Below are 16346 nucleotides of genomic sequence, written 5' to 3'. Positions count from 1 at the left end.
TTTAAAAAATATGGTACGTAAAAGTTGATAAGTTGGATAAGATTGCCCATTGCTAAAAGAAAAAAGAACAACTCCAAGAAAGCACACACGTTGCGGAATGCAAAAACAACACGTGAAGAAAATCCAGACAGTGACCTGTCCCTGTTGTGTACTTTCAGTCGAGAGATACATGCATAAAACGGCATCCCTCTTCCCCGTATCGAAAAGAAAAATTCTAAACATAAACCTCACACCCTGCACACCCACTTAAAAATATGTGATTTTATTTTTTTATCCTCATATTTTATATTGAATTCCCTGCACACCCACTTAAAAATATGTGATTTTATTTTTTTATCCTCATATTTCATATTGAATTCAATATAAAATATGAGGATAAAAAAATAAAATCACATATTTTTAAGTGGGTGTGCAGGGTGTGGAGCTTATGTTATTCAATATGAAATATGAAGATAAAAAAATAAAATCACATATTTTTAAGTGGGTGTGCAGAGTGTGGAGCTTATGTGTATCACAACTCTATCCAAAATTAAAATGCCCAACTGATTGAAAATTAATAAAAATAAATAGATAACTATCACTGAACCATTTCTTCCCACAGATGGCCGCCGCACCCGCAACACCACCCTCTTCTTCTACAGCCACTACCATTACCACCTTAGCTCTCCCCAAACCATTTCTCTCCTCCAAATTCCCCTTCCGCTTCCACCAATTTACCCCCTCCTGCCCTTCCAAGGCTCTATCTTCTTTTGCTGTATCATGCTCCCTAGACAGCCGGGCTCTCCAAATGGCTACCGCTACTTCTCTCCTTCAGAGACCCGATTCCTTCGGCCGCTTCGGCAAGTTCGGCGGCAAGTATGTCCCCGAAACCCTCATGCACGCCCTCTCCGAGCTCGAGTCCGCCTTCCACTCTCTCGCCGCCGACGAGGGCTTTCAGGTTCTTTTCACTCCTCCAATGTCCAATCTGTTTTGGTTCATTTGTTTGCTGGGGCTCGGTTCGTTGGGATGTTGGCGAAGACTTTTTTTATTGGGAGGAAAGTATGAATTTTCGGAGGACATTGATTTGTAAACTGCGGGCCTTTTTTTTTCTTTCTTTTCGGGTTCCCCTCATTTTCCCGGATACCAAATAGAGGGTTAGAAATAGAGGATTGAGATTTCCTTGTCCGAGGGCTTCATTTTCGTGATTTTCGTATCGTTTTGACGTGTTATCGAAGTAATGCATTGGTGTGAGTGTAATGAGACGCTGAGACCCAACTTAACTGTGCATAGCAATTTTGAGGGCTTGATAATTTGCCACAAAAGGAACCAAATTTCTGCCTTTCCAAAAAAAATTCCCCAGTTTGTCAAAGCTCAATCAAGCGAGAAAGTATCGAGCGTTATTGAAGTACATTACTCCTAATCAAGTGTCTTGGGGGAAAAGAACTCTAGTTGTGAACTGTGCATGAATTTATGTACATGTGTCGAAGTTACTGTATTGTGAGCTAAAAAATAGTTGATATTGCAGAAAGAACTGAATGCAATCCTGAAAGATTATGTTGGAAGGGAGAGTCCTCTTTACTTTGCGGAGCGGCTAACTGAGCATTATAAGCGTCCAAATGGTGAAGGCCCGCACATTTACCTTAAGAGAGAAGATCTGAATCACACGGGGGCTCACAAAATCAACAATGCTGTTGGCCAAGCTTTGCTTGCCAAGCGATTGGGGAAAAATCGGATAATTGCTGAAACTGGAGCTGGTCAGCACGGGGTCGCGACAGCAACTGTTTGTGCTCGGTTTGGTTTGCAGTGTATCATTTATATGGGTGCACAAGATATGGAGAGGCAAGCACTTAATGTCTTCAGAATGCGGCTTCTTGGGGCTGAGGTCTATTTGTCATAGTTTTCATCCTTTGATTCTTTCTGTGATGTAGCCTAATCGATGCATTGACTGTTATAATCCGTCGTTTAATTAACTGTTCAATACAGGTTAGAGCAGTTCATTCTGGGACAGCCACCTTGAAAGATGCTACGTCAGAAGCTATTAGGGACTGGGTAACTAATGTTGAGACGACTCATTATATTTTGGGATCTGTTGCTGGGCCACATCCATACCCCATGATGGTTCGAGAGTTCCATGCAATAATTGGTAAAGAAACTAGAAAACAAGCACTGGAAAAATGGGGAGGGATGCCAGATGTTCTGGTAGCATGTGTAGGTGGGGGTTCAAATGCCATGGGAATCTTCCATGAGTTTGTTGATGACAAAGATGTTAGGTTGATTGGTGTGGAGGCTGCAGGCTTTGGATTGGACAGCGGTAAACATGCTGCTACCTTGACAAAAGGAGAAGTGGGGGTTTTGCATGGAGCTATGAGCTATTTATTACAGGATGAGGACGGGCAAATTATTGAACCTCATTCCATAAGTGCTGGGTAAGACACTTGATATGACTTTTGGTGTGGCTTTATGTTGTATTTATTTCTAAATTTTGGACACCTTTTCTTTATGGCTAATAGCTTGGACTATCCTGGGGTTGGACCAGAGCACAGTTATTTGAAAGATACAGGCCGTGCCGAGTATTATAACATAACTGATGAGGAAGCATTGGAAGGTATGGCATCTTTTTTTTTTTTTAAATTCAGGTTTGCCCCAGGTCGAAGTTGCTCTTAAGATCCTCCACATTTTATTCCCCTTAACTCGTTTTGTCATTGATCTATTTTGTACATGCAGGTTTCAAGAGATTATCGCGACTAGAAGGCATAATCCCTGCACTGGAGACATCTCATGCAGTGGCTTACTTGGAGCAGCTGTGCCCTACTCTCCCAAATGGAACCAAGGTTGTGGTTAATTGCAGTGGCAGAGGAGACAAGGATGTTCATACAGCTATCAAGCATTTGCAGATTTAGATGGTACTCTTCATGTATTCCTATCCGTACTCTCCCAAATGAAATAAAAGGTTGTGGTTGATTGCAGTGGCAGAGCTTATCAATCAATCATTTCCAGATTTTTACAAACACCTTTGAATAAACATTCACATCTCAAATAACAAACTTTCATTAGAATAATACACAAAAGTTCAATTAATTTTTAGATTAATATGTAGAAAATACAAATGCATTTTCTTTTTAAATGGTTGTTTATATGTAGATTCATTCCCATCCCTATAACATTTATGAATTTAATATAATCATGTTGCAAGCCCAGGAACATAAAATATTGCAATCTCCCTACCAAACCACCCCACTTGAAAATCTGGAAAGATTTGGTCACATGGGGATGTCCCCCTCCAACGTGAAAAGATTACTCACTAAAGCCAAATTGTGCGCGGGCCCTCCAATCTGCCGAGAGCAGATACTGTTTGTCTTATAACATCAAGGGATACCTCCAAAACTACTCTCAGAAACATCTCCACCAAGTCCATTGTCGGTCCACATCTATCTGCCTCTTCTGGAATTCGAACCCCCTTTCCCAACTCAGGAAAATAAAGACAAAATACGAACAAATTTTAATGCAACTGAAAATTGAAATTGCTTGTTTTTCCATAACGGACAAGGACTTGAGGAATTATCCTTGTTTATTCGAAAACTCTCCTAAAAAGCCGCCATTACTTTACCCTTATGGCAATAATACTGTCTCCAAAGCTAATAATTATCATCTACAACATGACAAACTGTAGGTTCATTTTGATAACAAAAAAAATAAAAAAAAAAATCAAAACAAACAGTGCTACTCATGAATTCTGAAAGCAGCTCGTGTCAATTCCCCCTGCGGCCAAGAAGCAAATCTTGATAGCCACTCTCTTTGAATCTAAATTTGAGAACCCAAGACTTCTTACTGCTTTGCCTGTAAATTTGAAAACATTTAATTAGATTTTAATAAATCTAAAATGAATGTAGGCCCCGAGTTGTATAATGTGAAAGAGAAGAAATTAAGCATATTCCCATAATTTATGGCAACGGTCAACTTTGGTGAGAAGGACCCCATGCTATGCTTTTACAAGAGGGGGGGAATATTCGAAGGTATATCCTATAGTTTTAATTATTAAACTGAAATAGGCAATTTGTTTAGACCGTCCAAACGAGCGGCACAAAGCGAACTCACCTAACACCAAATCAACCAGAAGATTGGTAGCTAACACAATACTCCACACCAAACTGATACACTACGAAAGCAGCCTTTAGTTCTACCCCATCCGTGATTTATTGAGTTAGCCAACCGCATGGGTAGGAGACATGACATGGTTCCACCTAACCTTCATGCCATGCATCTCTATGCATTCAGAAGTAGGTAGCTACCACAACAATTAGGGATAGATTTTCTTGTGTAGGCCATTGTACTCTCTCTCTCTCTCTCTCTCTCTCTGTCTGTGTGTGTGTGTGTGGATATCTCTGATGTACAATCAATCAAGTGACATGAGAATGAAAACATGCAAACTTTGTCCAGATTACAATCAGTCCATTTAGGGTGTAGTAGTCGTTTGATATGATAAAGATAATAATCAATTATGAGCAATCATGCTCAACTCATAAACAGAGCAGGGAAGTACCTGGGAATACAAGAAGGTTCCAAGAACTGCGATCGCAGCTCCAAGAGCATTGACGGGCTGGATTGGTGTGTGGAAAATGATGATTGAGGAGACTATGACAGATATACGTTTCATGGTGTTTCCAATGCTGAATGTCAAGGGAGAGATCTGGTCCAGGGACATGTATGAGACCTGGTTATACAGATGATAGAACACGCTCTGCGCTGCCAACCACCTATCATGTACAATTAACACCCACACAATTAGTCGAAAGGAATCCAAACAGGAAATACAGTATATACATTCCAGGGAAACCTCGAAAAACATAAGTTAACAAGTAATTGAAAAAACAAAAGGATCTAAGGCACCATGATTATCAAACACCGTCAATCATATAACAATCCAAATAATATGCATTTGGCTATCACAAAAAACTACATTTTTTCTTCTTTATTGTCTTCAATTTATTTTCTCTTGTCAGCATTGAATCTGAGACCTACCCCAATCCGAACCTACTTTTACCACATGAGCTGAAGCCTGAGGCTAAAAAAAGTAAGCTTTTCTTTTGAATCTGCAAATAGTCAATATGCTGGAAATCGTGAATTTATATAGACTATTTCAGGCCCCTTGATGCTATATGGAGACAGCATTATCATTCAGATGAGGATTCTAGACTCTTTCCAGTACAATTCAAAGTCTTGAGCATGAATAACAGAAAGAAAATAGATTTATAGACAAGCTATCACAAGTTGGCTCACAGTTTCCTAATTACTCGGGAGGAATTAAAATAAAAATAAAAACTGCAATTATTGTGCACCTAAAACATCTAGGTGAGAAGGAGAAGGCAGATCTGTAATCTCCAAAAGTGAAACAATAGTATGAAACATATTGTTCAACCCAATATTACTTCAAACAATTGATTCACCATTCGTCCCCATAATTTATCATGGGAGACCACACACATATGAAGTAGACTGCAACTGTGCAACCAAACAGAACAAGGACATCTAAATTGGTAGTTGTCAAAAAATTACCATACGAATTGCGGTCCAATTTGAGACATGGCTGTTTGCCAACCAGTTGCCCACATCTGTGGTCCCTCCACAGCAATGGCAAATGGTATGAGAATTAAAAGGGATAACATAGAAAGACAAGCATAATAGTTCATTCCACTAACAGACTTTCCCTTCATGCCTCTCTTTGAGAATATGTTTCGGAAGACAAATGCCAAGTTTGATATCATGGCCCCCATAAAACCTGAAGTAGTGAAAGTCAACAAACCAAATTCAGGGCTCTGAAAACAAACCCTAAAAGAAAATCAAGAACAACTACACCAATGCATAAAACGTTCTCCAATGACAGAAAGTATTCCAAAAACAAAACAAATAGTGTCAACAACTGACTGGAGATTCCTGGGTTGGAAAAATAAACAAGCAAGCAAGTTTTTGCATCTTAAGATGAATATGGAAGACATACAAAAAACCTTAAATCTTCAAATTGAATGCTGACAACAATAGGGCCAAGGGGGAATATATACAATTTATTTTTTGTTATACAAGACAATAAAGAAATCCCGCGACTTAGCCTAACTAAACAAAAGTTTTTGTGTTCTGCAGTCCAAAGTTAATGTCAAGAATTTGGGGAGATCTTTTTCTGCCTATTCTAATCAGCTAGACAAGATATATTTAAATACACATATATTAAGATATATATATATATGTCACAAACTAAATATACATCAGGAAAAGAAGAACAAATAATAATGCAATATCAACATTCTAAGATAATAATTGCAAGAGTTACAATATATAGTTTGTTTTTGTACCGATCATGTTGAAGTTGAGCTCAGTTACAGCAGCAAGAGCACAACCGCCAATAATTGGAATGAGTGACAGGTAAACTTGCACCGGGAAGCTCTCACCCAACAGGAATCTTGAAACCAATACACTGAAAGCAGGCTCACCACTCTTGATGATGTGGGTGAATGAAACTGCAACCTTTGACATACTCACAGTTGCCGCAACATGACCAATTGTATGCGCCACAGCAACCTATTGAAAACGAGAGAAATACTGAGGTCACAATCCTTTACAGAAAGTCAAAGAATTCAAGCATCGCAATAACCCAAGGCATATGACGAACTCTAGAAACACCAAAACCCCTAATTGTGTGTGCTTTGTTGTCAATAAGATGTGGCTAAATGGAATCATAGTTTATGAGTTCAGAGCTTCCACTACTAAAACCCCCCCACCAAGCTGCACTAAATTCAACAACTTGTGCCTACTTGGATGAAGAAAGTCATTTTCTTCATGTATTACACCACACAACATAAGCACACAATACAAAAACATCACTTTCTTTTTTCTTAACTTTCTCGGCAGCCAAACAAAAGGGCAATTTTTTAACTTTTCATAATTCAAACAAATATATGCAGGATTACTAAAAAAAACTAAAAGATCAAATGCGAAACCACATAAAGAGGCATACATACTAAAAACTTCATTTTTCGTTCCATTCACTCTACTTTCTCACCAACCAAACAAAACCGAGGTTCCCACTCACCGGAAACAAAGTCTTCCAGAACTCAAAATCGGTCTTGGGTGCCTCGGCTATCCTAGTGGCCCAAGAGATCAGCATCATGAGAGAACCACAAGCAAGCGAGAGCGTCGAGGTCAGCCACGGGTACGGGTACGCATTCAAAACCTTCTTGTTGTAGATATTGAACACAACGTTCAAAGCCCACCACGTTGCGAAATAAACTCCGATCTTCACCTTATTCACCGCCTCCGGCTCCACTGGCTCCACCGGCTTCGAGCTGTCCGCCGCATCGTAAGCCTCGCATTTGATCGGGTCCCTCCTAGCTTTCAAACTCAGATTCTCAGCCGAAGATAAATGCAGAGGCTTCGAAACCGATAAAGAGAATCCCTGTGGTTTACGAAGAACCGGCAAAAACAGCGAGGATCGCTGAATCGGGTGTGCTGGAGACCTCTTCCGAAGAAACAAATCGGACCCATTGATCGTCGTCGTGACAGATTGTTTCACGGAGCAAATCATGGCGTAAATGATTCCAAATAAGTTTTCTGGATATCTCGCACAAAAAAAAAAAAAAAAGGCGAAAGACGATCAGCAAATATTAAAAAATATATAATTGGAAGGAGATCAATCAGCTTTTAGAGAGTTGGAGAAGGGAAAGCCAAAACCTTTACTATGACTTTTAAAAGGATTTTCAAAAGCTTTGGTTTTGACCTAAAGCCCTGCCACGATCTAATAGAACTCGATCACAAAGAAGGATCAATACATAAACTATGACAGGCTGAGAGGGATATCTGGTGGAGATTTATAAACAACAAAGAGCCAGGAAGCACCGTAGACGGTTATTGGGTTTTCTTTCTTGCTCTCTGGCGTCTGGTTGAGTGGCTTGATCGGGTTGGTGAAAATTTTGATGGCCTTTGAGATCTCCAATGGGACTCTTCTCCGAGATCTCAGTCCAAAGACCAAACCTTTATGTCATGTTATTTTGTATTAACAAATAATTCGGAATCGGTGGTGGTGTGGAATCTGGATCCCTTTGAGTAAAAAAGTAGCGTTGGACTTGGATCGAACTCTCTCGCTGTTGGAAAAGGTGTAGAGAGAGAGAGAGATAGAGAGAGGAGTTTTGGAAACTGTAAGGTTAAGCTATGCTGTGGTAATGTGCAGAGATTGATGGCTTCAGGAACCAATAGCATAGTGCCACGTCTGCTGCACGATGCAGATTTCTTATGTTGCTATGATTTCAGTCGGACGTTGATATATGGTTGTGCGGGTATCCAATTTTTTTTTAATAAAAAAAATAGAATTTATTATTAAAAAATTAATTTTTTTATATAAATTATATATATATATTTTAAAAAATGAGAACGCTATATTTACAAATTCTATTAACGTAAATATTATTTTAATTAGAGTCGTTTGAATGGCCTCGCTTGTTTTCGTAGATAAGTGAGATGATATGAGATAAGTTAAGATTAAAATTTAAAAATTGAATAATTTTTTATTATAATATATTTTTTAATATTATTTTTATTTTAAAATTTAAAAAAGTTGAATTATTTATTTTATTTTATATTTAAATTTAAAAAAATTATAATGATCAGATGAAATGAGATTAAAAAACTAATGATACGAGAAATACTGTCAATCTATTTTATATTATAATTTTTTTAAATTTTTATATAAAATATAATAAATAATTTAATTTATTTAAATATTAAAATAATAATAATATTTTATTTACAATTATATCATCTCATCTCAGTGGACCTAACAGAGCTAACTATAGAGACCATAGCATGGATTAATGGATTGGATGCTGCCCATCTACCTTTGAGCAAAGTCCGAGATGGTGTTGGTTTGGTCTTCTTTGAGATCTTTCTTCTTCTCTCTCTCCCTGCAAACCGTGACGGTATGGTCAAACATGAGTTTTTTTCTAAATTCTTTGCATAAATGTAGGATAAAATGTGTCAAAATACCTAATAAGTGATTAAAATATTTAATTTTATTATTTTAAACGTAGTATAAATATAATGTTGCATTCGTTCGTACGTCAAGAAACACGTGTTTTGTTCGTGGGGATAAACAAAAAGCATCAAAGTTTATACCTTTGATATAAATGTCTCATTATTTTATTATTAGATGATTAATATTGTTTTAGATCTCTTCTATTTTTATAATTTTTTTCAACTCATTTTATTTTATTTTATTTTTATAATTTTTTTAAATTTTTATATAAAAGAAAATGAAAATAATAAAAAATATATATTTTAATAATATTTTATTCAATTTTTAATTTTAATCTCAATTCAACTCTTCTACAAAAATAAACGAGAGCTTAAAATCCTACAAAATCTTAAAAATAGGTTGTAACTTATCAGCTTTATTAGATATATCATATGTAAAATTCATCCATTCCTAGGATTATAAATTCTATTGGTTTGGGGCAAAAAAATTTTGTTTTCCTAAAATTTAGCTAGGTAGTTAATCCATGTACGAGTGTTCATTTAAAAGAAAAAATTTATTTATCATTTTTTATTTATTAGTTTTTTATTATCACATGATATGATATTAAATTATATATTTATATGTAAAATATAATAAATAATTTTTAATTATTTAATATTATATTATAAGATAATAAGAAGATAATGTAAATTAAAATGATGAATACTATTAATTTATTTTAAAAAAATATATTTTTTTCCCTATCCAGAAGGGCATATATATATATATATATTATAATTTTTAAGTTCATTGAATAGATGTAGATTCAAGAGATAATGAATGAATTGAATACTCTCGGAAAAAAAAAAATGAATTGAATATTGAAGTTGATAAGACGTCGCATCACAATGATCCATAAAGGATGCGGGTTGGAATTAACAGCTCATTGAGTAATGGGTCAGATTAAATTATTTATTTGGAAGAAGATAATTTAAAATATCAGACATTACATTGAGAGTATTGGCATTTCTCTTTATACTTAAAAAGCCTATCATTTAATAAATAGTGACATCAACAATAATAAACAGTAATTGTAAATAGTAATAACACGGCAAAATCACAAAATAGCAAATTTTTGCGTCCCTCTCTGCATCCTCGAAGCAAAACCACAGCAAAATCACCACAAAATCACCATAAAATCATTACAAAAATACACGACAAAATCACAAAATATCATAAAATCTTCACAAAAATACCACAAATTAACAAAATCACTACAAAATCACTATAAAATCATAACAAAAATACCATAAAATAAAAAAAATCACCATAAATTACGGTGGTGGAGGTGACCTAAGGTGAAGTGGGCGTCCGTGAGGGAAGGTGAGCATCCATGGTGGCTCGGCTGGGCGTGAGGACGGCTACGAGAGGTGGTCGGTAGCGAAAGGAGGTCCTGGTGGTGATGCGGTGGCCAGAGGAGGTGGAGCTCCGCCGTGGGTGTGGAGAACCCGTGCAAGAGAGAGGTAGATTTCGTGGGAGCAAACGGCACGGAGATGGAAGCCGAGCTCGTTAGAGGGGGATGGCCGGTGGTTTTGCTAAATATCAAATTTAATTTATTAAATATTAATTTTCCATCATTAAATAAATGATAAAATTTTACTAAATACTTTTAAGAAATTAAAATCATATAAATAATTAGAGTTTTAATATAATTTAAATATGATAATATTTTTAATTAACTAAATTAGAAAAACGTGCGTGGGGAAGGAGAGAGAGTGAGAAAGGAAAAGTGGGGGAAAATGTTAGTTTTTAGGTTTTAAATTCCAACACTTCATCTTTAATCTTCAGATTTAATCTAACGATAGAAGTTTAAATATTGATTTAAACTAACATAAAACAAATAATTAAAATATAAATATTCTACCATACACTTAAAAATAACTTTAATTTATAAAATATTAATTTTTCATCATTAAGTAAAAGATAAAGTTTTACTGAACATTTTGAACAGAATAATATTATATCATACACTTAAAATCAACTTTAATTTATAAAATATTATTTTTTCATCATTAAATAAATGATGAAGTTTTACTGAATATTTTTAATAGAAAAAAGCTATATAATTAATTTAAATTTTTAATATAATTTAAATTCCATTATAAATGATGAATATGAATAAATAATAATTTTACTCATATGCATTAGACTATTTTAATATTAAAAATTATTATTTATTTATTTTTCCAATTAGGCAGACATGGCAAACGTGCTTTGCACATTAGCCACCGCTAGTGCTAGTCAAATGTAAGTAAAATTCAAAATATAATGGCTCGTTTATTTTTAAAGATGAAATAAGATAAAATTAAAATTAAAAAATTTAATAAAATATTGTTAAAATATATTTTTTAATATTATTTTTATTTTAAAATTTAAAAAAATTGAATTATTTATTTTATTTTATATTGAAAGTTAGAAAAATTATAATGATTAGATAAGATGAGATGAAATATTTTCTGAAAACAAATGAGGTCACTTATAAATTTGTATTGGACTAGTTAAAAAATTTTAATTAGATTTTGAATTACTGTAATTCTAAAGAAATTTTTAAAGTTGAAGAGTCACTATTTACCCTTTAAACTTATATTTTATTCATAAATAATAAACAAACTTTTATAATTAAATTAAATTCTTTTTAAAACTTTCATTACTAAATAAGGCTATATTATGTCCACATTTTTCAGAAAATAATTTTTTGTAAGCAAAGCTATATTATGTAATTTATGTTGGATAATTAGGTTGATATAAAAAATAATTTAATATAATATTATTAAAACACATAATATTATATTATTATTTTAACTTTAAGATGAATAGTCTAATATGAATTAATATATTCGATGACTTTAACTTTAACCAAAACCTTAACTTTTAATTAAATTTTAGATTTAGCAAAGACTAATATACCATTACAGCAATGCTCTCTACGGGAACAACTCTTTCAGATTTTTTTTAATCAACTCTTTCAGAATTTATTTAGAGTGAATATAAATCTACATTAATGTTAAAAGACTTATTTATGAAAATTCGACTGAGTACTTATATTATTTATTAATTATCGGTGCACAGACATAATATTTATTGTGGTATTTATTATAGTTAATTTACATATATAAGACTTTCACATAAATTGCATGTTGGAGAATTAATAAGCAAGTTTACCGATAAAAGTTTTCCACTTCGAGACTTGCCAACCAAGAAATTAAAGTTGTGTTTAGTCGTTGAATCAAATTAACTTATCTTAAATTAATTAATGATAAAATTCACTATTTTTTCAATTTTTTATAAAAAGATTATTAAACTTATGTCAACTTACCCGTACATTTTAATCTTAAAAACAAAATTCATCTCAACTTAAAAAAGTGAAGTCCATATCAATAAGACTTTCAATATATTAATTTTTATAATTCAATTAAATTCATCTCAACATCTGATTAAACGTAGTCGTGGAATGAAAAACAAGAACATCTGAAGAATACACGATTACCTGTATATATAAATTCCAATCCATTTATTCAATATATATATATATATATATATATATATAATTGGGGCAAAGAGAATCAAGGGTTATCTCTTAATTAATTTGATCTTCCCCCTAGCTAGCTAGCCTCTTTGGGCAATCATAATATATATTATATCAATTAGAATCATCATTACCACAAATCTCGGAGGCAAAATGCAGTGCACCACCGTTGACGTCATAAGTAATGCGCATATTTTGCTGATGCCAAGCTCCCAGTATACTTTTCCCATTTCCTTCCTTCAGTGCTACGCAGAAATATCCTCCCGGGGCGTAATAGTTTACGTACTTTGGATCCACAAAGTAGTCTCCACCTTCAAAATGGTACGTCATTGTGGCAAACTCCATGAATTCCGGTTGGTATAGGTAACAGAGTGTAAAACCTTCCGGCGACGTGTCAACTCTTTGAAGCTGGCTGAACGAATCATAATAATACTGAAACGCAGTCATCACCACATAAAATGCATCGATCGCAAGAGCGTTTTGATCTATTTGAGTGATCAGAGTTCCAGAGTCTATAATACAACCACCCGAGCCATCTGGCTTGATTTTGAAAGTGTCTGGATGGAATCCTATGCGATGAGTACCAACACTTACATCCAGTAAATTCAAATGGTAGTGATACTTCCCCGGTGGTGTCACAAATGGGGTTGTTTGAATGTTTGCCGGCGGCGGGGGAATGTCATCGCCAAATTTTAGGAAACTAGAAGACGTCATTGCATCAGGAAAAGGCACAAAGCAATGAGAGAAACGCCGATCCTCGTCATCAAACAGCTGATTCACCAGAGAATCCGGCGACAGGTTCAATCCCAAGATCCCAGAAATGACACCATTTCTGGCAAATTGAGGAAAATTGGACTCCTTAGAACAACCAAAGATTACATCAGGAATGAACTCAGTAGTAGTTTGATCACCAACTAAAATCTCAAATGTATCCAAAGATGCAATGCCTTTGGTGGTCTCTCCGCTGCCATAGCCATAGTTATAAACGCATTCGCCATCGAGACATTGGTAGAGGGCACTGTCACCTTGACAGAGTGGGTGATTGCAGGGGAGCTTTCTGTAAGAAATGGAAGCAGTTGAATCATAAATGGGATATGCTTGCGGGTAGCAGTTGATGCATGGCTCGCACTGCGTCCAAATCAGGCCACCACCTGTGTCCACGAATAAAAACACTTGTTTCTCTGGTGTTCCAATGCCTACCTGCACCAAGAAGAAAAAGCCTTGGAGAAGCAATCGAAGACGAATTTCCTCAGGCTGGTACGATAGTAGCGTCAGGTTTCCAGCATATAAAGGAGACTCTGGGCAGTCCTTAGGGATGATCTTTAGGCTCAATCCCCTAGGTTTTGCATGAATGAAATGAAATTGACCGGACATTGTTATGATCAGGGTACAGTAAAGAAACAGAGTAGTAGCAAGAAATTGGAGTTGGGCCATTTTAGAGCGAGCTAGCTAGCTAGCTTCGACGTTAAGACTTAAGAGATCAAAATGTTTGACCCGTACGTCAACCTCGATAGCTAGCTCGGAGAATTGAGTGGCACATATACATGATGATGCAGATACTTATAGCGTTTCTCAGAAGCTTATTTGTCATGTAAATTAAGCATGTTATAATTATAGCCAGCCCTCTATAAATGGTAATTAAGCATGCAAGAGAATAAGAACAACGGAAATCTTCTCTGTATTGTATTCTATCTTTCCATGTATGTCATTATATCCATGTATAGTGCTTTAATTAGACATTAATGGTTTCTTTTTTCTATTGTGAAAATACCACTTACATCCACAATTAACAACGGTAAGATAGTAAAATAATTGCAGAAACACAGGAATAAGAATACACATTCTACACAAAATTTAATGTACTTATCATATTTTTGAGCTAATAATTAATAATTCTTCTCTTTTTAAGTGAAATAGCTAAATGAATGGCCAATGGAGAGGATGCCATCTCATATTTAATTGCCATAGAATATGCAAAGCTGTTAAAGTACTGAGCTCATTAATTGCAGATTGAAATGATAGGCTGTCTCAAATTCTGTAATAAGTTGCTCAATGGGTCCACTCCGCATCAAGCTCCTAATTAGCAGTTACTTTCTTTCTAGGTTGGACATAATTTATGAGGAGGATATTGTATTAGATAATTCCTTTAACTAATTTAAAGGAAATTCATTTAAGTACACTCACGTGCTTTGCCCCGTTTCGATTTTAAGGCTGCAAAATCTAATTTGGATATTATAAGAAATTTGTTCATTTATGATCAGTTATTTATAATTAAAATAATTATTTATTAACAAAATAAATCTATTTTTATTGCAAAAAATAAAAAATAATAATCACGATACTCATATATCTTATTATAATTAATTTAGAAGATTATTAGTAGCACAATTCTCAATTGCATATTGGAGTGCACCAATATTGACATCATAAATAATGCGCATATTTTGTTGATGCCATACTCCAAGTAAACTTTTTCCATTTCCTGGCAACAGTGCTACGCAAAAATACCCTGTCTGAGTCTTATAAAAATTCACGTACTTTGAATCTACAGTATAGTCTGCTCCTTCAAAGTGGTACGTCATTGTGGCAAACTCCTTGAAATCCTGTGTGTACTTGTAACAAAGTTCAAGACCCACTGCCACTTTTCCAATTCTCTGAAGCTTGAAAGAATCATAATGATTCTGAAATGCACCCATCACCTCCCTGTAAGCATTGCGCCCATTAATGGTATTCTGATCAAGTCTAGAGATCAAAGCTCCTGAGTCTATAATACAACCACCTGTGCCATCTTGCTTTGGTTTGAAGGTGTCTGGTGGAAACCCTAGTCGATGGAAGCCAACACATACATCCTGTAAATTCAAAAGGTAATAATTTGTCCCGGACAGTGGTTTGACAAATGGGGTTGTCTGAATGTTTGCTGGCAGTTAGGGAATGTCAGCACCAAATCTTAGAAGACTAGGAGTCATGATGATGGTTTCATCAAAAGGTATCAAGCAATAAGAGAATCGTTGGTAGTCTTCATCGAGCGTCTGAGAGACTAGTGAATCCGGTGACAGGCTCAATCCCAAGACCCTAGAAATGACACCATTTTTGACAAATTGCATGCCTTGGTTATCGTTCGAGCAGCCAAAGATTACATTATAAATGTACTTGGCGTTAGATTCGTCGACTGGAACTTTGAATGTTTCAAAGGATGCAACGCCTTTGGTTGACGCCCCGCCAAGATAACCGAGGTCGTAAACGCATTCGCCATTGACACATTGGTAGTGGGCATTGTCGCCTTGACAGAGAGGGTGGTTGCAAGGGAGTTTCCTGTAAGTAATGGAAGCACGTGAATTGTAAATGGGATATGCTTGCTTGTAACAGTTCTTGCATGGTTCGCACTGCGTCCAAATCAGGCCACCACCTGTGTCCATAAGTAAAAACACCAGCATCTCAAAACCTTCTTGTTGTAGATATTGAACACCACGTTCGAAGCCCACCACGTTGCTATATAAATTCCGATCTTCACCTTATTCACCGCCTTCGGCTCCACCGGCTTCGAGCTGTTTGCCGCATCGTAAGCCTCGCATTTGATCGGATCCCTCCTAGCTTTCAAACTCAGATTCTCAGCCGAAGATAAATGCAGAGGCTTCGAAACAGATAAAGAGAATCCATGTGGTTTACGAAGAACTGGCAAAAACAGCGAGCATCGCATAATCGGGTGTGCTGGAGATCTCTTCCGAAGAAACAAATCGGACCCATCGATCGTCGTCGTGACAGATTGTTTCACAGAGCAAATCATGG

The 16346-nt window shown here is 35.5% G+C and overlaps 3 protein-coding genes across 4 annotated transcripts; 1 reads left to right on the top strand and 2 right to left on the bottom strand.

The window, feature by feature from the left end:
• The first annotated feature begins 531 nt into the window (after window positions 1-531).
• On the top strand, window positions 532-3001 carry LOC108983753 (tryptophan synthase beta chain 1-like). The gene is made up of 5 exons (XM_018955511.2): window positions 532-937; window positions 1505-1861; window positions 1963-2405; window positions 2490-2584; window positions 2704-3001. Exons 1-5 carry the CDS (start codon window positions 602-604, stop codon window positions 2877-2879), a joined length of 1407 nt encoding a protein of 468 aa, XP_018811056.1. The 5' UTR covers window positions 532-601; the 3' UTR covers window positions 2880-3001.
• A 465-nt stretch (window positions 3002-3466) lies between these two features.
• Window positions 3467-8256, bottom strand: LOC108983743 (glucose-6-phosphate/phosphate translocator 1, chloroplastic-like). 2 transcript variants are annotated; one of them, XM_018955492.2, is made up of 6 exons: window positions 7699-8256; window positions 7061-7578; window positions 6324-6549; window positions 5533-5755; window positions 4520-4733; window positions 3467-3816 (listed from the first exon to the last, which is right to left on the bottom strand). In XM_018955492.2, exons 2-6 carry the CDS (start codon window positions 7550-7552, stop codon window positions 3805-3807), a joined length of 1167 nt encoding a protein of 388 aa, XP_018811037.1. In that variant the 5' UTR covers window positions 7553-7578; window positions 7699-8256; the 3' UTR covers window positions 3467-3804. The 2 variants fall into 2 exon arrangements, with proteins under 2 accessions (XP_018811037.1, XP_018811045.1); XM_018955500.2 differs by having other exon boundaries at window positions 7864-8119.
• Window positions 8257-12674: 4418 nt separating this feature from the next.
• Window positions 12675-13934, bottom strand: LOC108983128 (aspartic proteinase nepenthesin-2-like). The gene has a single exon (XM_018954674.1). The coding sequence runs from the start codon at window positions 13932-13934 to the stop codon at window positions 12675-12677; it is 1260 nt and encodes a 419-aa protein (XP_018810219.1).
• Between the last annotated feature and the right edge of the window lie 2412 nt (window positions 13935-16346).

This window comes from Juglans regia, chromosome 2 (genome assembly GCF_001411555.2).
Source record: "Juglans regia cultivar Chandler chromosome 2, Walnut 2.0, whole genome shotgun sequence".
NCBI lineage: Eukaryota > Viridiplantae > Streptophyta > Magnoliopsida > Fagales > Juglandaceae > Juglans > Juglans regia.
Note: the sequence above shows the minus strand (reverse complement) of the source record. Positions and strands in the feature narration are given on the sequence as shown.